Below are 22,922 nucleotides of genomic sequence, written 5' to 3'. Positions count from 1 at the left end.
CAATTATCTTCGAGGTTTTTCTGTGCATGGTCTATTCCTCTGCTTACGTTATTACCATGGGCAGAATATCCATAATGTTATATAAGATTTTACTTTAATCTTTTAAGTCCCAGTGGAAAATACAGATGCGGCCTTCAGTTTCCCTAGAGGACCTTGGCCATGTGCCTAGCTCAGCAATTCTACGGCTACAAACACAGTGCATGAATAAGTGTCATAAATCAAGTCATTTTGTGGAGAAGAAACCCCTGACCCCTTCTGGTTTCTATCTTACTCTTCTCCTTGAGTTTGGCTGCAGTAAGATTGTATTTGCTGTCTTTTAGCTTCGTTACAACAGACACAATAAAACTGTGAACCCTGAGCTGCAAAAAAACAATTTAGACATGACATGCTTTCTCTGTTCTGAATGCCCCAGGCTTGGGTCAGATGGGAAATGTTATTTTTGAGAATCTGGCAAAATGTATTTTGTTTGTTTGTCTTACAAAGGTAAAGAATCAATAACAACAAGAATGAAAAAGGTCAGACCAGGCTCCTTCATGTCATCATGCCAACAGGAAGGTCAGCATACCAAAAGTCTCAAGAAAATTAAGCAAGTAAATCTCAACTTTTGGAGTAGAAGGCAAAAAAACCATACACAGAGCTGATGTGAAGGGTGCTAAAGACAATGCAATGATTCCTTCTTGACTTTGGTTTGAGCCTAAATATCATTGTAGAGACAGAAAAATCTGGGGGTGGGTGGTGGGGTGGGTGTTGGTGTGTTGTTTTTTGGGTTTTTGTTTGTTTTATTTTGTTTTTTTTACAAATATGCATTTGCACACATGCACATACATACAGTTAAAAAGCAAATATATGACAGACCTCTGATCCTGCTGAAAAGCAAAGACATAAGCATAAACACACTTCCATAGGATACATACATCTAAACTTTAATGAAAATCCTGCTGTACCTAACAAACACTACCGGAGATGCTGTAAGTGAATGTTTCCTGATTGTATAAAGACTGTACCTTATTACAGTTCAAAAACATACCATGCAAGTGGCAGCTCTATAAAGGGTTAACATCTTGGGTTTCCAAATTTTCTAATTGAATCTTTAAAAAATTTGTATTTGTATTGTATACTGAGTTTCAACTCTGTATTTCAAACTTTTATGAGAAAAGCCTTCTCTGGATCATCCATCTTCATAAACAATAATTTTCTGCAAAATACACAGGAATATTGCTATGCCAAAGGTGTAAGTATGTGAAAGCAGTCTGAGCAACTGCTTTCCCAACAGAACTTCCTGCTGAAGCAGCACTGTAAACCAGATAGTTGCCATATAGTAATAAATCCATGTTACTTTCTGAACTGTTTCACTGCAAAGGTATTTTAATGCAAGACTGGTTATAAAACACTATTAACATTCAGATTTGTAGGGTCATAGACTAAAACCAATGTAAATTTCAGCAATCTTAACATTTTAAGAGATTTAAGATCCTTCATATGACAGCTTTCCAACTCCCTATCGAAACAATTTCCTTCCTTGCAATGACAACTCTGTGGAATATTTCCAGTTATGTTTATATAACGTCTATTTTCAGGTTATTATAAAATATGTGGACTTAAGAGTAAGAGGAAATATTTTTACATTATATGAAGATATGTTGATACTATCTTTTTGAAGTTAACAAGGAGTTTTCTTCTTCCTTAAAAAAATAAATCCTGCTATTTTTATTTGCTGAATATCTTCATGAATCTGACTATGAAATGAAGTGTCTAAATTGTTGTAGCCCCAAAATGGGAAAGAATCCCAGAAATGTGTTTTAACTAGACCCCACCGTATGAATTAATACATCTGAGCACACCTTGGCAACAAATTGCAAGCGAAATCAGCATCCTCTTTGTTATTCAAGATGATAGGTGACTAGTGTTCACGTGCCTGGAAGAGCTTTTAAGCGTACATCTGCCTTAGAGTTTTACTAAAGTGCAGTTCTAAAGTAGGTCCTAAGTTCTACCCAGTTTCCATTCTTTGATTTACACCACGAGCAATTTCTGAATGCAAAACCTGCATTTTTCAGATGAAACTAGATCAAGAGATGCTATCCAGAAATGCACTTTCCATGCTCCAACTGATAATGGGCATTCAGACCACGTCAGGAGATTAAAGCTTGCCCAAATAACTTCCTGAAAACTCATACAGTGTTGATATGTGACGTTGGTAATGATCACCTCACTCAACATATCCACTTATATTGTGTCACACTGTTTCTTACAAGGGATAAGGACCATTTCCTTTCTTGATTTTTTTATCTTACCCAGTTTTTATCTTTTTTTTTTTTTTTTTTTAAAGGTAAACTCTGGTCCTATTTTAGCTTACGTCCACAAAAAGATGAATTAAATAGACTGAGTAACCTGTGAAGGAGCAAAAGGTTTTCTTTATTTTGCTGGCCTTAACACTTGAACTGAACTGGGAAAACGAATAGTGACAGTGGTTCATTTGTAGTCTCAACTCATTTTTAGGCAAGAGCCTTTATGATACAACAGAGAGACCACAGGCTTCACTTGATGTAATCTGACATAATTTATATAAAATTATTATATACAATGTCAGAGACTCAATAACTTATCAATGAATTAAAGAAGGAAATTTCTTACTCAAACCCAAATAAATTAAGGAAACAAAAACTCAAGCATTTCTTAAATTTACTTGCAATAATTTAGCGAGAGAACGCTGCATTAATACAAGATTCCTGTATGAGCAGAAAATGGTATTGAAGTTATAAGAGTGAAAACAATGTGCTCATAACTGATTTTATGGACAGTGACATTATGATGAAAACAGTGAAACCATGTCGTATTTAAAAACAAGCAAGAACATCCTGCATCTCCTTCAGCATCCCTCTAGAAACTTCCCTCTTGAACTTACTTGTGGTGCAGTTGTTGAACTCTATGTCATCTATTGCTGCTCCTCCTCCTAGGTCTCTGGTACGAATGCCTTCAAAGATAACTTCAAAATTCCTCAGTTTCCCCAAGTGTAACTCGACTTTGTTCCACTCATCTCCATGATTTCCTGATTCACTCCATATTTTCACAATCCCATCATCAGTCTGAAGTTTGAATAAAATATATATAGTAAGATACATGTAAGTATGGGTTATCAAATACTAGTTTTTGGAAAGCAAAACAAACAGAGAGAAGACTGGAAGGCACCCCTTCAGTTTTGTCAAGAAATGGTAAACGTGTGCTTTGCTAGGATAATAGGAAAAGTAGTGAAATGAGATGATTACCATGTAAATCACATAAATATCAATAGCAGATGGAGTCTCGGTACAGAAATTACTATGTGTATGATTGAACTCCAAAACAGTCCATTTTGGTAGAGTTGTATTTAACTTTATGTAGTACTGAGATCCGTTCTTTGTGTTTAGAATATATTACTGCATGCAAGGTTAGTCTACCATTTTAAAATTAGGGTATCAGATAGCTAGAATCTTTAAAAAGTTGTGACAATGGTAATACAAGGGAGGAAAAACTAAGAAATATAAGATAATCATAGGTTTAGTATAATTTATTTGAAGGTAAATAAGAGTATTCTGACTTTAAAAGATGCTAATATATTTTAAAGCTTTTCTTTAAATATCCAATCATATCACCTAACTGGCAAGTCAGCAGCAAACAACATGCTTCATTTTTTAATAGTAGTATTAGAATGCAGATGCACCAGTTTCAATTGCTGTGAATGGATGATGCATATACATGATGCCACTGAAAGTAAAGATTTGCAAAAGTTTTGTATATGTCCAAATTTATTTTTCTTTATGACTGTGCGACTAATCATCCAAATTCTAAATGAGAAATTTTTTTGCTAGTCTTTTCTGATCAAAACCCATTAGTACTCCAGCTCGGGTTAATAAAAACACTGTGCAATGCATCAAACAGCTACATGTAATGCATAACAAAGGTTCTAAGAAAGTAGTACATGAACAAGCAAAACCTAAGGAAAATAGAGACAACAGTAAAAATAGGCAGGAAAGGAAATTAATTACATTTCTTTATACACGGTGAACCTGTTAGATCAGATTTATATTAATAAGATTGTCTTATGCATATTTACGATAAGAAAATGAATCTTGGTGCTTTAGATATTGTATTCTGAATAGGAAAGTGCAGAAAAGCATGCACAATAATATTATATTAGTGGTTTCTGAATCAGGGAACTCACAGAATTGTTGATATCTTTTAGAAAGCAGTCCTCAGACCTACCAAAAGATAGAGATACTGAAGTGTAGCTTGACGATGGTGTTCTGGAGAACCATCGTTAATTGTAAAGGAGTTAGTTGATAACAATGGCAACTTTACTGTAAATTGCTAAATACGAAAGAAAACACAGGGAAGGGTCTCCATAACTGCATGTAAAGTCATAGGTATTCAGCTGAACAACTCTATTGCTGCACACTAGTAATGGTGTTGGACCAGTGGTGATAGCAGCCCTTTATAAGTCACGATGACTGAGCACACAAGCACCTACAGAGACAAGTGTAGGCATTACTTCTTCAGTTATGTCTCATTGGTTTAAAGCCAATAACACAGTCCATTAAAGAGAAAATAATATAACAGGATCTCACTGGCGTTTTGCACTGCTAATTCCACAGTCGATGACAACTGGTTATGATTTTCTCAACCTGTCTCTCCCAGCGAGACTCCTGAGTCTATGTGCCATCATGTCAGAGATCCATTCATTTAATAGAATCATAGAATGACAGGATATTTTGAGTTGGAAGGGACCCATGAGGATCATGGAATCCATCTCCCTGCTCCTTGCAGAACTATCTAAAACTAAACCATATGATTAAGAGCATTGTCCAGATGCTCCTTGAACTCTGACAGGCTTGGTGCCCTGACCACTTCGCTGGGGAGTCTGTTACAGCGACCAATCACCCTCCCAGTGAAAAAGCTGCTTTCAGTCCTATATTCAATGCAATTAAGGGGGACTGGAATCAGAATGAATGCTAGTGTTTCTAAAACTTCCACTTACATTTCAACCTGGAAACACAACAGAGAGGACTCCATACTAAAACTGAGCTCAAAAAGAGTAGATATGGTAATTGAAGCTGATTTTAACAGTGGTAAAACAGTTTGGCAAATCTATCTTAACTTTATTCATATTATATCTGTTCATCAAATATGTAGTCAACAATTTAACATAATTATTTCAGTAACTCAACAATATCTATTCCATTGATTCTGATATTTTTCAATAGCCTCCAAAAGAGTATTACATATTATTGGGGTAACATGTTTAGTCTGCAAATATCTTGCATCTATCCATGACATGAATAAAATGGATGGTTATGATGAATTACATTTGGCTTTAAGGTCTTCAACATGGAATACAAAAATAAAACTCAGAAAAGAAGCACTTTTTAACATTTAATCCCTTTGTTGTATCTGGAACCTCTTCTGTCTGCCCTTGAGAACTGTCTGGAATGGGAAAATTTCCCAAACATTGTTTATAAGAAATTACTGTTTAATTTTACAAAAGTAGCTCAGTGTTGTGTATTTGTGGTGAATTTGTGAGACTTACAATGAAGTGGATAATAATAATACTAAATGATACGGGAATTCCTTTACTTTCATGCATTTAAGCGAGATAGATAGAAAAATTAAAAAATTGTATCTATCCCAACATTAAGCCCCAAATCTATAAAAAAATTACATGTGTTAAAGTTTGGATGTAGGGAAGTCAGTGGAGCTTCTTAAAATATACAGAGAAAAATATTTACATAAAATCTGGAAATGTTAAATCTAGCACAGTTAACCAGAATATAAGCCTCACCTCTGTTGTTAGCCTGATTTTCATGGATTTCACATTACATTATATGACATTCTGCTCAGACTTATGTTACATTTATCATGTTGATTTTTGAGTAAAGGATGCCGCAAGTAACAAGTAATACTGATCACATATTTCTTTAAAAATATCCACCTAAAAATGTTGTAGCAGTCAATTTGTATATGGTATCATAGATAAAGTATCAAATTTTTATGCAGTTACAGGAACTGGGGCATTTTTTTTCCACAGTTGAGACACTGGAGTTCAGTTTTGGGATCCTCACTAGAAGAAAGATATTGAGGTGCTAGAGCATGTCCAAAGAAGGGCAATGAAGCTGGTGAAGGGTCTAGAGCGCAAGTCTTATGAGGAGAAGTTGAGGGAACTGGGGTTGTTTAGCCTGGAGAAAAGGAAGCTGAGGGGAGACCTTATCACTCTCTACAACTACCTGAAAGGAGGTTGTAGCAAGGTGGGGGTTGGTCTCTTCTCCCAGGTAACAAGTGATAGGACAAGAGGAAATGGCCTCAAGTTGTGCCAGGGGAGGTTTAGATTGGATATTAGGAAAAACTTCATCACTGAAAGGGTAGTCAGGCATTGGAACAGGCTGCCCAGGGAGGTGGTTAAGTCCCCATGCGTGGAGATATTTAAAAGAAGGGTAGAGGTGGTGCTCGAGGACATGATTTAGTGGTGGACTTGGCAGTGTTGGGTTAACGGTTGGACTTGGTGATCTTATGGGTCTTTTCCAACCTAAATGATTCTATGATTCTGTGAAATACTTTTTGCTAGGAAGAAATTTTTTTCAGGTAGAAACTTTACAACAGAAATGGCAGTCTCCTTGCACTTCACAAATTCTTGTACACAAATAAAATGCAGGAGAGACATTTCTTTTCCTGTCTGGGTTCAAGAGCAGCAGTTCCTATACAAGAGCAGCACTTCATAAAGCATGAGAGGCTGATTTTTCACTTGCTCAGCTACAGCTCTACATAACAAGACAAAAAGCAACCTGATCTCCTGCATAACTGCATGAAGGCTGTTCTAATCTGGAGTGAAAAAGCCCTTCAAAAACACAAGTCCTGCACGTTGTCTGCATGAAACAGCCAAGGAAGAGGTGGGAAAGGGAGAGACAAGCAGGAAGCTTGGCTCTCCTCCTCTTCCCAGGCCCAGACAGTGGAGCTGGCTTGGCTAAGGCATGTAAGCTATACACTTCTTCTGGATACATACTTGGCATGAGAGGATCATCGTTTATAAGCTTTGCAGATTCCATTTCATGAATTATTGTTTTGTTTTCTGCATTCTCCAGCCATTTAATCTGTCTGGTGCCTTGGCATTTCTTTCATATCTTTGGAATATGTTTGCTTCTAAAACAAACACAAATATGGCCTAAGGGAGAAAAAAAGGAGTCTGTGCTTTGACCTGCCCATTGCATCCAGAAACCTTTTGATCTTTTTCACTCCCATATACATGTATTAATGTAAAAGAGAGATATGTAAAAGAGAGAAATAGCAATCAGAAGAAATGTGTCTCAGCGTAGAGGAGACTGGAGGCCACAGTGTCACCTTTCTTTCTGTTTTTGTGAGGCTGTTCTTCTACTGATGCATTCATACTGAATGTCTAGATTGCTCTTCAACCTGCGCTGGTGGTAAAAGGCCCAGTCTAACTCTATGCTCCAACAGACTGATAAAAGATGGTTAAGATCTGTGGCTTTGGTGGATAGTATCACTGCTGCCTGTGTGTCTGTAGGTTGATTATGCTGGCTGTTGGTCAGGGTGGAAATGCCATTTTCCAGTTACTCTGTAGGAGTCTAGCTGCATGTGATCCTTTACCAAAAAAACCCCCCAATATGCAGCCCTCTTCTGCATTGTAAGCCTCATACCCTAGGCTCCACATATCCTTCTTTGCTACAGTTACTTGCACGTAATCCCAGTCTCTCTTTTCCTTACACCAACACTTTTGTATCAAAGCCACATTATTATCTTCATTATGTCTCATTACATTTGCCTTAGCCTTCCTTCCAGTTCAGATGTGTTCACCTCAAACTCTACCTTACATTCTTAAAGCAATGTCATCATCCAGTTTCCCATTTGCATCCTCTTATTGCCCACATTTCTACTCCAGCTAAGCAGAGTGATAGACAAGATTCTTGCTTCACTTAAATCACCAGCCTACCATCCTCAGCGAAAGACGGTATTCCAAAGTAACGTGAAAAAATAGCATCCAGAAACCAGCGTGTGTGAAAGGAAAAACCCCGTTCTTTTCAAACAAAAGGCTAAATTGCAGTTCTGAACTATGAGACGATTATAATTTTTGTCTACTACATATATGCAAATCTTTGAAAAAGGAGAGAAGAGAGGGTCTCAGATCTCACTGACACAGAAAGCACAAGCGAAATATTTTTCCCCTAAAACCTTGGTCAAAGTATTTTTTTTAGCAAGACATCTCATTTGACAGCAAAATGCTAACAATAACACATCACTGCTAACACATGACAACCACCAGATTTTCTTCTGTTCAGACTAAAATCTCATACTCTCTCTTCAATATCTTTCTGTGGATGTCTCCCTCAGTTGAGGGGAAATGTGGTTAAAATAACTTAATCTTTCTTTCTTCCTTATGTTTCCTTTTTATGAATTGTGAACAGCCCCACAATCTGCATGCCACTCAAGTTTGTAATTTTATGAGTGCTAAAATCCTTCTAATTTCTTATGCGGTCTATATTAATATTTTGTAAACTCTTTCTGCATAACATCTCAAAGAACATCATAAGTTAAAATTCAGAAGTTCTCATCATCTTATAGGTTGAGGACTACTAAAGCCTTCATCAAACTCTTGCTTTGTGATCTATACAGCCCATTCTTTAGACTATTTTGCCTCTTCATGAACTGATTTCACATTCTCTAGCTGAATTCTATCTATAATACCAAAACAAACAATTTTAAGGTGTCTTCTATACCATAGTCCCAGCTTTACCTTTTATTCATTATCAAGAAGCTCCTTCCTATGCTGGTCTAACTCACGATACAAGAATTCACTGCCCATTTATTATCTATTCAAATGTACAAATCCATGTTTCCTCCTGAGCTCCATCCCTCTTCTGGGAAAAGGACTCTGGAAATATTTCTCCTTCCTTTGCAAGTGAAGTCTAGAAAAAAATCTTGCCAACAGTTAAGATGTGGATGCACTTCTGTGACTCTCAGCCAGGACCTATAGCATTCATAGCTTCTTTGAAAACCCAGTGGATCAGTGTGTCCTTTCAAAAGTCCATCTTTGTATGTGTATATACCTATCAATATTTCCATTACAATACCCAACACTTAATTAGCACTTAAATAATGAGTATTTCAGGAGGCAACAGTACAGCACTGAAGTATCAATAAAAACTCCAAGTATTATAATAATTCTTGTTCTTGGAATCTCAAATATTTTCCTTATGCAAATACATAGGGAACCACTAGAACTTCCTAGAAGGAAAAGAATTGCAGAACGTCATCACAAGAACAGGCAGAAGTTTCACTATGCAAACACAATCATAGCAGCCAACATAGTCTAAAGGTTTCTGTGGATCAAAAATGAAACAGCCATGTTGCCCAGTTATAGCTCCTGACAGACAAAAAGTTATTTTGGTATCAAACAAGCTAACCTGGTAGCATATATCTCTACCTATAGCAGAAAAGAGAGAAATTTATTCCTATTTATCAAGTGTCCTCATCGTAGGTCCAATAAGCTTATTTGTTGCATCCCAAAACAGTGGGAAGAGAGGAACACAGCAGTATCAATAGCCTTAATGATCACCTAATCTTGTTGCAGACAAAAACAGCTAAAGAGGATTATTTGTTGGTCATACCCATAAGCTTTACAAGACAAGTGGACCATGGGCTACAACAGAAGAACACCTGCTTGTTTATCACGTGTATTTCTACTTTGGACTTATTTCTTCATGGCATGTGGTCCACAGACTGCTGCCGGGCAACACCTCTGGAAAGTTCCTCAGAACATAATTTTAACAACTTATTTTGTAATTCTGTGCTTTATAATCCCCTAAACTCAATCCGAGAAATTCTGGAAGTCCAATGTTATTAACAGATCAGCTAACAAAATGTCATTTCTTCCCAGAAACACATACCAAGACCACTGAAAACAGATGTGAAAGAGAGTGTTTTCATTTAAGGCTCTGAAAAGTTATTATTAATTGCATGTCACTGCCCTCTATGGGTTGAACTTAGTCGAAGGTCAAGCTGAGGTGATGAGCCATCATTAAGGAAAACTTAACATTAAAAGGCATATTCTTCCATTGACTTGTAGCAGTGGGTTCTGGTCTTCCACTGTCTCATCACACTGAGCAATACACACTCTCAGAAAATGGCAGAATTACTTCTAGGAAGATGATAACCTTTTTAGATCTGTAGGTCTATATGCCTAGCCATATTGGAAAATTCCTATTCGTATTCAGAGGATTTTTTTACCTACTTTCTGATAGTCTGAGGGGAATTATTTCTTAATGATTTCATTACATTGCAATTCAGAATCTTCTTCATGCTTGTCTTCATCTGAAGAATGATCTAAAGTGCTTATAACCTCTCTTCTGAGAACTTCAGGGGGAAAGTATATCTTACTGGGCTCAATATCCTCATTAATTCAGCTGGGGATACTAAGAATAAAGGAGAGGAAAAGATTTCTTTCTGTCTTAGAATTCCTTTTATTTTATGGCCGAGTTTAATATTTTTCTTACGCAGCAGAGACCACCATTATTCTCAAAGCTACATTTCTAACACAGTCAGAACAATATTAGGAGCTGAATCCAAAGCATGCAAGAGGAGTATGTAATTTTCCGTTACAAGATGTTGCAAAGAAACTTCTTATGAATACACTCTCTGTCAGAGGAATACACTGAGTATTTCAGATGGAATTATAAAGGTTTCGCTATGAGGCAATCTGCTTTGTTACATCTGCAGTGAAATAGCAATGAAACCCAGACTTTGTTCTTGATCTGCACCTCTCCTTATATTCATGTTCCGAGCAGGGTTCAAAATAGTTCCCTGGTTCATTTGCATCTGATATTTATTTCAGCAGAGCCACAGGAAATGAAGCTGAGCTTACCAAATGGATGGAGGCAATAAAAACATTTACTAAATATTCCTGGACTCTTCAAACCAAATATACTTGAGGACTTTTTAATCAGAGACAGAATATTTTCAAATGATTCATCAAAAAACATTAACTGTCCAGTATTAATACCATAAAAAGACTTTCAAGATTCACTGTATCAAAAGGCTTCTCTTTCTGCAGCACCCTTGAGACTTTTAAGAGAAGTCAAACTCTTTTTACAGTTTTTTAAACTGTTAGGAAAAAGCTTTACTCCTCTGCTTTCAAATTCCTTGAAAATTAGAAAGGAGAAAATTAGAAAGGCCAAAGCCCAACTGGAACTTAATCTAGCTACTGCCATAAAAGACAATAAAAAATGTTTCTATAAGTATGCTAGCAACAAAAGGAGGGCTAAGGAGAATCTCCATCCTTTATTGGAATCAAGGGGAAACATAGTGACAAAGGATGATGAAAAGCCTGAGGTACTTAATGCCTTCTTTGCCTCAGTCTTTAATAGTCAGACCAGTTGTTCTTGGGGTACCCAGCCCCCTGAGCTGGAAAACAGGGACGGGGAGCAGAATGAAGCCCCCATAATCCAAGGGGAAATGGTTAGCCACCTGCTACACCACGTAGACACACACAAGTCTATGGGACTGGGTGGGATCCACCCAAGGGTATGGGGGAAGCTGACAGAAGTGCTCAGCAAGCCACTTTCCATCACTTATCAGCAGACCTGGCTAACCGGGGAGGTCCCAGTTGACTGGAAGTTAGGAAATGTGATGCCCATCTACAAGAAGGGCTGGAAGGAGGATCTGGGGAACTACAGGCCTGTCTGTCTGGACCTCGGTGCTGGGCAAGGTTATGGAGCAGATCATCCTGAGTGCCCTCACGCGGCATGTACAGGACGAGGGGATTAGGCCCAGTCAGCATGGGTTTATGAAACTTGGGTCCTGCTTGACTAACCTGATCTCCTTCTATGACAAGGTGACCTGCTTAGTGGCTAAGGGAAAGGCTGTGGATGTTGTTTACCTGCACTTTAGTAAAGCCTTTGACACTCTCTCCCACAGCATTCTCCTGGAGAAGCTTGCTGCTCATGGCTTGGATGGGCATACTCTTATCTGGGTAAAAAACTGGCTGGATGGCCAGGCCCAAAGAGTTGTGGTGAATGGAGTTAAATCCACGTGGCGGCTGGTCACAAGTGGTGTTCCCCAGGGCCCAGTATTGGGGTCAGTCCTGTTTAATATCTTTATCAATAATCTGGATAAGGGGATCGAGTGCACTCTCAGTAAGTTTACAGATGGCACCAAGTTGGAGAGGAGTGTTGGTTGCTGGAAGGTACGAAGGCTCTACAGAGGGATCTGGCCAGGATGGATCGATGGGCTGAGGCCAACTGCATGAGGTTCAACAAGGGTCAGTTCTGGGTCCTGCACTTGGGTCACAACAACCCCATACAGCGCTACAGGCCTGGGGAAGAGTGGCTGGAAAGCTGCCTGGTGGAAAAGGACCTGGGGATGCTGATCAACAGCTGACTGAATGTGAGCCAGCAGTGTGCTCAGGTGGCCAAGAAGGCCAATGGCATCCTGGCTTGTATCAGAAATAGTGGGGCCAGCAGGACTCGGGAGGTGATAGTGCCCCTGTACTCGGCACTGGTGAGGCCGCGCCTTGGGTACTGTGTTCAGTTTTGGGCCCCTCACTACAAGAAAGACATTGAGGTGCTGGAGCGTGTCCAGAGAAGGGCAATGAAGCTAGTGAAGGGTCTAGAGCGCAAGTCTTATGAGGAGCGGCTGAAGGAGCTGGGGTTGTTTAGTGTGGAGAAAAGGAAACTGAGGGGAGACCTTATCACTGTCAACAACTACCTGAAAAGAGGTTGTAGCAAGGTGGGGGTTGGTCTCTTCTCCCAAGTGGCAAGTGATATGACAAGAGGAAATGGCCTCAAGTTGTGCCAGGGGAGGTTTAGATTGGATATTAGGAAAAACTTCATCACTGAAAGGGTAGTCAGGCACTGGAACAGGCTGCCCAGGGAAGTGGTTGAGTCCCCATCCCTGGAGGTATTTAAAAGAAGGGTAGAAGTGGTGCTTAGGGACATGGTTTAGCAGTGGACTTGGCAGTGCTAGGTTAATGGTCGGACCTGGTGATCTTAAAGGTCTCTTCCAACCTTAACGATTCTAAGATTCTATGAAAACAGTATCTTCCTGGCAAGTTTGAACCATGCAGAATTTTTAAAACAGGATATGTGTTGTGCAAAGCACAGAAATATAGTCTAGATGGAGCATAATGTGACTTTAACTGTCACTGCTCATTTCTCTGGCTTTTGATGCATGGTAATCCCTCTGTTTTACAAGAGTATTTCAGGAGGCCAACTTACTTTTCAGGCTATTTCTTCTTGGTTTAGAATCAAGCGTATTGTCATGATGTGCAAATGAAGTTAACCAATAAATCTGTTTTTAACGAAATTTTACTTTCCTTGATGTAGTATCATCATTAAAGCCTTTTGATGGCTGAACAAGTAGTTTAAAAATGAGGTATCACATGATGAGGTATGTTCCTTCCCTGCTTCCTCCTTTTACTCAGCATGGAGTGGAGTGCAGTCCTGCACTTTTACGTGTACATCAAAGAAACAGGAGGTGGAAGGAGGAAAAATCACAGCTTTTCTTAATTTGCCCATGTTTTAAAGACCTTTTCTGTGAAGCTGTATTTCTCCAAATCACAGAACAGTGAATATCTTTTCTGACATTTCTAATATCATCTATCTACTTATTTAGGTTTCATTGCTTGAGAGTGAGTCCTATTTTCAGAAGGTTCTGAGCACCTTGCTTATAGATTTGGGCTGTTGCTACCTCAACACTGCAGTAAACAGAATACTTGCTTATTTTTAAAGATCTCGATTCCTTGGATTCAGTCTTTCATAGGTAGCTTGGAAAAAAAAAATAAAAAAGCACATTAAAATGCAATAAAGCTGAAGACTGATGCTGTGTAGCAGAATCTCTTATCTTAAAACAAAAAGATGTGATTATTGTGTCTTCTTCACCTAAAGTTATTTCCAAAGCACATGACAGATTCTGTCTCTTTTTTCATTTCTCACTGATTTTATCTTAAAACTTAACTTCCTAAAAGAATATTGCTTAGATTATTTGAAAACAGTAACTTAACCCTACAGAGTTTGACCTTATATTTCATTCAAGCAAAAAAACCTCTACATCAGATAAATCCGCATACAGTATCAAATTATTAAAATTATTTAAATGAGTCAAAGAATGAACTGAAGTCAAGATTTGTTCACTCAAGATTTGAATTTTAAGTTCACTTTTTCTTTCCTTTCATCTTTCTTTTTTTTTTTTTCTTCTGTTGTCTCTTCTCTGTTTTCTTCATGGTGACGTGAAGAAAAAAGAGAGCAGACAATAAGGTCATGAAGATGTGAGTTATGAATGAGCATGTGTGTCCTCTGGCACACTGTCAATCACCAGGCTGATAACAATTCAATACAAACAGTTCAGTGGCACTTTATAACAGGACTAATTATAATAACTCATCTCAGCTTTGACAGGCTACTTTATTTTAGAGAAAGACACATACTCCGTACGTTAAGTGTAAGGTTGGTAAGCGTATGCAAACAAACCAAATAAAACATCTGTACATGTTGTTAATCATGTAGGAAAATCTGGGCAAAGCAGTAGTTGTTTACTACTCTGCCCTTAGCTACTGCTTTGAAAATTTGTCTCTCCTATTAAATAACCCACAGAGACTTGTGGTTAAGATTATCATTACATTTAGAAAATTACTGCTAATTATCTGAATGTTGAAGCTCTGCATTAAACATATAATTCCAAAACTATTAAGTCCACCTAGAATAGCTCTGAGAGAGACAAATAGAAACAATTTCAATGTAGGGAGAGATTTTAAACTTGAAATTCACACTTTCCGTCACTAAACTGAGGGATGCATGCTACAGGATTCTGAAATATTCAGCAAATGGAGGCAGCAAAAAAAGAAGAAAAAACAACAATAAAAAAGGCAGATAACAGAACTGCAACAATCTACAGAGTAATGGTCCCAAAAGACAGGAAAATGTTAGTGATGAATATGCAACAGGGTGAGTTTTACTTTAGGGATATGCCGCTGAAACTGATGAGCTTACTCAAGTTCCAATGACTGCAATGAAGATTCATGATTCTTAGCACTGAAGAGAATACATTAAAAATAAGTTTCTCTCTAATTTTTCAGAGTTATATTTTGACAGGAACCAGAAATGCTATTTAGTATGTCTCTGCCTTGTATAAAAACACTTGAAAAAAAATATCAAGCTGATCAAATAGTACCTTTAAGAAATTATTTGATCCAGACGAAATGTATACTGGCTAAGTACATTAATATGCATGAAAAATTGGCTTCACTTTTAAGGATAACTTACAAAATCACATAATTGCATTTTCACAGTGCATTATAGAAAGAAGGAAAACAGCAAGATAAAACACTGATTTTTCAGCCTTCAAGCCTTTTATTAGACAGTCTGCATGTATTAGTCTCGGTGGGTTTTCATAATAAGAGTTAATGACAAAGCCCATCCATCCGTCCCTTTCATTTCCTCCTTTGTGCAAAGCATTAATATGATTTTCATTCTCTGAAATATCTTTCCCCCAATTTTCATTTCTGAAATTGACATCGCTGTAATAAAGGAATATGCATTTCAGCAAGGAACATGCATTCTAATAAACAAATTCGATAAATAAACTTATACAACTGTTGAAAATCCTTTTTTAAAATGCACCAGTTTGGGAATTCCAGAATCTCATAGTGAGTTGCTTCAGAGCATCAGAAGGCATTAACAGCTCACTCTGTCGTGAGTGCCAGCACTTGCAATATTTCTAGGAGCTAAATGGTAAGACTCTTGGTTCTTAATTGCTCTAAGTGCTGAGTTGAGAAAAGGCAGTTTCAAAAACACTTTGATAAAAAGCAACTGGTAATTCATCTGGAGACAGGATTTTGTTTCAAGCAGGTAGGCATTTCAAGGAATGACAAACAAGTTGCTCATTAGCAAAGATGAAGTTATATTTTAAAAGATGAAGTTATACTTTAAAAACTCTTACTTTGGAAAAGAAATCTATACTGAGAAGGCAAGAATAATTTATTGATTTTCTTTGAATTATTCTGTGAGCATCACCTTCTTAAAACTTTGATTTACCCTGTCACAACTATTAAATCTACTAGATTTCATTATAGCCAGCTTTCATTTATAACCAAGCAAACTCTTCTGTTTCTTGTTTGCATCTTTCTACATTCCCGTGATACTCTTTCCACCAAATATACTTTTATGTGCTTACGCTCTTAAAATACATCTTCATTCTGTATGTTATCCTTACCGATCAGAACAGAAAAATAAAACAACTCCTCTTTGTAAAAGATGATTCATTAGGTACCTTGTCCTACTTCATCCTGTCTTCATTTCCTAGCCCTCCCAGCCCTCCTTTCTCCTCAAATGCAAAAATACCTTCTTCATTTCCTAGCATAATCCGCCTTCGTTTGATTTTGATTTTTAGGTAGCTTAAGGGATACAATAGTGATTGCTTGGAATTTTTTTTTTCCTTCAGTTCTACCACTAAGACCAAGTAACAATAAGCATGAAAGCCATTTTATAAGACCATTAGCATTTCAAGCAACTTAGTTCTATTTTGTCTCAAACCTTGTCACACCTTTGTTTTAATCATATTTTACAGGTCTCCTCAGATTGTTCCCATCTTAGAGTTGAGGCAACATTAATTCTCTGGAAAACCAAAGTTGAAAGAGAAATAATCACAATTACAAAAACTCTAGGAAGACTCTGGACAACTGTTACAACCCTCCATAGTGCCAAACATAAGGACAGTGTGCTAAACATTGTGCAATACTAGATTCCTTGGATATAAGATAAAGTAAAGTAAACCTTTACTTATACTGACTGCCTAAACAAATGCAGAATATATACAGTAAGAGATGTAACAAAACAGTTTATGAATCATAAAGATCATAAAAAGACATTTGCAGAAATGAGATAACCTCAAATCTGCCATGTTCTTCCTCCTATAGAGAATACTCTGAATACCATATTTGAAGATGTGAGGGACAAAATCACAGTTTTTTATTACGGAGCTTTAATTCTTTAACTCATCGTCTACACATCTTAAGTGTAAAATCAAGGAATTTCAAAATAGTGTTGATAATTCTTACCACTTTGTGTCCTTTAAGAACCATACTTTAGATCATAATTTTTATTTTTTCTTTTCTTTTTTTTTCCCCCCATTAACGTTCTCCTTTAGCAGCTGGGTTATGGAATGAGAGAAGGAATACAAACTTGTTGTCCAAATAGGATGTGCATGCCCCTAATAACTCCAGAACCAGTGGTGACATCCATGTTGCATCCTGACCTCAGAGCACCCACTGGGGAGGGAGCTGGCTAGGCACAAGCCCCTGCGTGCCTTGGAAAGTCTATGCACACGACCAGCCGTGGTAAAACTGGGACATGGGCAAAACTTGCATCTTAGGACCACAGATCACACCAGATATTGCCAATGTGTATTTGTTCAGGATGTCTTTTAGGAGGGTGGTGAAGCACCTTTCTTTCCGTGTATGTCTGTGCCCATCTATTTATGTACACTGTCTGAAATAAGTCAGATGGTCTAGAGTTGTTTGGCATTTTCATTGCCTTTACTGAATGTTGATTAAAACTTTCAGCTAGGACAGAAAGTATTGCTGACCTGCATCAAAAAAGTGACTTTGTCAGTTTTCTCTGCGGCCACTGAAACAGAAAGAAAATGCATCTCTCTCTCCTAAAAATGAATCTCGTCTAGATGTTCTCACACTGAATCGGTGTTTAATACAAACTAAATGGAAAGACTGATAAATTGCTCAACTCAGATAAGTATCTACCAGTTTGTATACTTATTCAATATTTAATTGAATTTAAAACTTTTCAGGCAGTGGGACCAAACTTTGCTTACTCATTGGCATGTCTTATCTTGGAAAAATTTATCACTGCATGTGGCCAATCCTGGGCAAAGATGTGCTTGGAAGTGGAGCACCTTACTCTAGTCAACCACATGGCTCAAAGTACTGTTTGAGTGACACAGTGGGCAGGCAGAAGCTGTGCTGGTGGGACTAACTTTTCTTTTCTAAAACTTTGACAGTTAGTGGCTAAGGTCAGAAGCATTTTTCTATTCACAGTGTCACAGCATTTACAAAATCAGTTCCACGAGGAGGGAATCATGGAATCAGTATATGTGGAAGTCCTCTCAGCTCCTCAAAATGTGAAGATTTGTTCATGAAGAATTAAAGCGTTATCATTACTGCTGCTTTGAAAAATAAAAGCCTCAAGGCAAAGCCAATTTGGCTGAACAAAACATCTGGAATCTTTCAGAGATTTTATTTGTTTTAATCAATATTTCAATTTAGCAATTCACTTCTAATACCACCTTGATTCTGTATATAAAACTGAATATAAGGAGTGGGAAAACATATCTTTACAGGAATTATGCTGAGACGAAAATAAAAAATTTGGAAAAAAAGGGAAAACAAGTACACATATCTTCTGTAAAAGAAGCATACTTTTTTTTTAAAAAAAGTAATATTCTTTTAGGGCAGTACGATAAAATCAAAAGACTAGTAATAATTCTTAAGACTAGCAATAGTAATTCTTAATTCTTGTACAATGACACTAAAACTTTCAAGGTTTTACTAAATATTTAATCTGTCACTTCTTCAAAGTGACAAGTCTGCAGGACAAGGATTGACATGAATATTCCCTACTAATTGTCAAAGAGTATCTTATGCTTTTTCAGAAGTATAAGAGAGTGATTACTGTCTGTCAGGTGTCATCCCTACTTTGATGTAGTGGGAGGTTCACTGGCATATAACTGTACTTCTTTCTTTGTGACATTTACTTTTACAGCCTATTTGTATTCTATTACAATATTATTTTCAATTGGATTGTAGCTTTTGGGCTTGTAGAAATATAGAACAGATCCTCTGGGATATTAGATGAACTGGACAGGCTCAGGGGAACCAAAACACTAAGGCTGAAAAAAACAGTAAGCTCTTTATACAGTCAAAGCTCGATTAAGTACCTTTAAGCTTCACTGAATTATCCTGAGCAAAGAGACATCTTTAAGAGCAATGCCCAAGTCCTGTCTCTATAATATCTGATGGATATAACTATTTATTTCGTAGAGAATGCCAAGGAACTAGGTATCTGATTTAATTTTTTTATCTGTAGTTATGAAATTTATTCTCTACAAATTGAGGGCTCTCATAACTGACAGATCTTATTATATTAAAACACTGCAGTGAGATTCCCTCTCTTTCTCTACTTCTCTCTTCAGTGGTCACCACCTTATATGTTCAAGGACAAATAAAGTTATAAACATATAAATATATGTATAGTATGGTAGGGATGTAGAAGATAAAAGTTTGCAAACAGATTCATGAGGTCTTGGTGTTTGCATTGCCAGCATAGATATGAAATATCTACATAAGTATCCAAAAATATTTACTGAAATATCAAGAACTCAAATATTTACCCAGTGACATTCCTGAATGTACCCAGTATTGCTTATTGAATGTTACTATATACAGTTACATGTCTATAGGAAGCTATATGGAAAACAATCACCACCTTTCCTCTTATAGGTGCCTACTTTAGAATGAGATAAATCATACTCAAGAGTCCCTTTGACATAGTGAGTAAAACCCCACCATCAACAAAGAGAGGCTAGGTTTACTGCTGCACTGGCTGCACTGGAAGCATCTATAACCTTAAGCAACAGGAATCCCACGCACGCTGGGACAAATTGCAATTTAACAGCAGGTCCTGCGATCTTAACATATTTCTTAGAAAACAAATCTACATGCTGGAGAAAGCGCAGAGATCTCTTTTTAAGATGTCTTTCCTGTGGTAACATAGAAATAATTTGCCTACGTAAAGGCAAAATGATAGGTCTGAAAACAAGCATGAGAACAAGCATCAGCCACACTTCAAACATGTAAAAGAGAATTTGTAACAACTTGCAACCTGTCAAAAAAATAAAACTAAGATAGACCAGGAAATTCAGTGGCAGTTTTTCTCTTACATTAATTTTTTGCTTCTCAATGAAAGTCCCTCAGTTATCCTTTCATTTTTTCCCAGTGCAGCATCTGTTACATAATCCACTTCTGGTTTATGGTTTCAGTAGTTGTGATAACCTTGATTCCCCCTTTCCACTTCTTCAGTTTTTCTCTAGATGTTGCAGACAGTGCAGAAGTTCTGTCTGCATTTTCTAAATGGATTTATTCCCTACAGCCAATAAGCACAGAGCTAATTATCAGAAGAATATAAATCTTTTTGTGTGAACTAACATTAAAAAAAGCAAATCAAAGGAAAAATATAACCACTGAGTGACAAAACAACCAAAAATAAGAGAACTCTAAGGGATTTATGGAAGAACGGACCTTCCCCACCCCTCCTACAGCAGAAATTCAGTCTGATCATATCTGTAAGGAAAGGGACATTTTAAGATGAAGTCTACGAAGTTTCTACAGCAATGGCATCCTATATACACCACTGTAAGATTTGTAGCCATTAGATTGGCATACTCAGAAAATATGAACTAGATTGTATGCTTTAAGGTGTTTTAGTATCATTTACCACGATGTGCCTTCGTTTGTCTTGCTACGTGGTCTCCTGTACCTTTCTTTCTCATATGACCACACCTTCTCTGGGTATTATTTGAAAGACCATTCAGGTTCTTCAGCTACACACAGTAAAATTTTCTTTTCAAACTGAAAAGATTGACTCTTCAAGATTGGTCTTTTCAAGACAGCTGGTCTCTTTAGAATGGTCTTACTGCATCACTATCATCAAGAGATTTCAAATCCTACCTAAAGAAACATTTCATTTCTCTGTACAACAAATCTTGGTACAACTTGGAAGGAGGAGACTGCAATTTGTATAGAGATTAAATTCCAGATGTACTGACTTAAACAGACTATACTATTGACTAAGGCAAAGTCTAAGGTTAAAAATGTGCAGCTAGGGAGTCAGGTGAGGATTTTCATTAGTTGTTACTTCCTTTCCATAGCTCATATACACCTAAACCAGCCAGGATGGAAAAAAAAGGAGAACTATTATTCTTTTAGAAACATTTGAAGAACACAGCTGGTATATAACATGTTAAAGGTATGGAAATCCACCTAAATCATTTTGTGACTGCTAATAAACTTTTTGAAAACATACTCCCTTTGAACTCACATTGCACACAATTCTGAGCTGAATCACACTGTCAAAATGCTCAGAATAATGTTGTGCACAGCAGAATCCTTCAAATCTAATGAGTATTTCCATGTCATAAATAACAAGACTCTTCTTCTGTTCGCTGATCAATGAAATTAATAAGATGGTTCATGTATCAAAATTTAAATACTACCTCTTCTGGATCACATTAAAAACTCTTATTTAAAGAACCTTTTCTCCCATACAGATCAAACTAAATTAAACTAGAAAATAGTAAGATACAAAGTTGTGCTATTCAGCAGAAGGAGTGGAAGGCAACAGTGAGCAGCTGAGGCGAAGACCAAATAACATCTAAATATACGATGCAGATTTTTATTGGATAAATGGCAGAGTAGCTTTATCATACCAACACTTAAAAGAACAAGTAGTATTTTTAGCAGCCTAAATGAGATGGTATAAATGTACAGAAAAAAAGCCTAAACAAATTATTTAAAAGCTGAAAGATGCTTCGCGTTTTTGCCTTGATTTATTGATTCAGCCAAATATAAATTGAGTGCCTGGTCCATTTCACTGTAATTTCAAAGAACAAAACACAGTTTTCAACAAACTGAGAAGTTAGCTGTATAAAATGTATGGTGTTGTACTAGCCTAAGTTTCCACTGTGGTTTCATATGACCTTTCCACAACAGCTGTCTCTTCTTACATTTCAATGAGAAGAGCAATCCAAAAAAATGTTCATAATTGTTAATCACAAAATATCACCTGTGGTATCAAACTTTTCTCTATCACTATAATGAGAAACGTGTGGTGACATTAAAAGGTTTATAGAAAAGAGACGATTTTGCAAGGAAATAAAAATAAGGTTATTTGCACTCTTTTGTTGTCCATGCTTTTGTTTTCCTGTTATTGTGAGTGTTACAATTAAAATTACTTTAAAATATTTCACTGTATTTTTATTCAATGACTGCTATCCAACAAACAAAATTTTCACTAGAATGTTTTCGATTATATGAATTTTATTTTTTTCACTTCTATGATTTTGAAAGTTAAGTAAAAAAATTGGTCTTATAGTTTTCATTTATTACAAAAATCTGAAAAGCATCCACATGATTTTTTGATAGATATAGTCTCAAGGTGTTTTTTTGTGGTTTGATAGGTTGTGGGTTTTTTTGGTGTCCTCACTCTCTTTAGAAAACAAGACCCCAGTTCTTCTAAGAAAATCCTTATATTTTGACCACACCCAATTATTCCTGGTCCATATTAGAGCCCAGCATTACAGCTAAAGATTAAATAACTTTCCCTATTTGTCAGTTCCATAAGATCCACACTTACAATAAAGGTAATTTTTTTTTTCATTTGCATTAGCCTTTGAAAGCTCTCCATGTTATCTAAAGCTCCTAGAGCTAAAGAAAAATTAGTACCATGGATAGATTAAGAGCCTGAACTAATCTGATATGTGGGAGATAAGAAATGTAATTTTTAGTGTTCATTTCCTTCTTTTAGTGTTCCTGCTGAAGGCAAAATCAAATATACTCTGCAGACCATAGAGTTACGCCCACACATTCCAGGGACTTAATGCAAATGGTCTTTTTAATTCCTGATTTTAGTAGTACTACAGTTTCCTCTCTCATTACTTCATTAGTTCAAACAGAAAATCACATTAGCATGGTTTCTTCAGTCTTAAGAGTAGTACTAAAATTCCTTATATGAGCTCCTTGGTTTTTTAATTTTGTAGATATGGCCTCGCAAAAGTTGCAGGAACAAGTTACAAAAGAATGAGGCAAGGTGGGAAGTGCTGAGGGT

General features: G+C 36.9%; 1 protein-coding gene across 1 annotated transcript in view; it reads right to left on the bottom strand.

The window, feature by feature from the left end:
• MALRD1 (MAM and LDL receptor class A domain containing 1) overlaps window positions 1-22,922 on the bottom strand; it is a 286,614-nt gene that overhangs the window by 108,931 nt on the left and 154,761 nt on the right. The window contains exon 29 of the mRNA XM_087760128.1: window positions 2,903-3,083. Within this exon, the coding sequence (XP_087616254.1) occupies window positions 2,903-3,083 (181 nt within the window). The remainder of the gene's footprint in view (window positions 1-2,902; window positions 3,084-22,922) is intronic.

This window comes from Nipponia nippon, unplaced genomic scaffold, assembly GCF_047370975.1.
Source record: "Nipponia nippon isolate SJK-2023a ecotype South Korea unplaced genomic scaffold, ASM4737097v1 scaffold_1, whole genome shotgun sequence".
NCBI lineage: Eukaryota > Metazoa > Chordata > Aves > Pelecaniformes > Threskiornithidae > Nipponia > Nipponia nippon.
The sequence above is the reverse complement of the archived record's forward strand: the minus strand, read 5'-3'. Positions and strand labels throughout refer to the sequence as shown.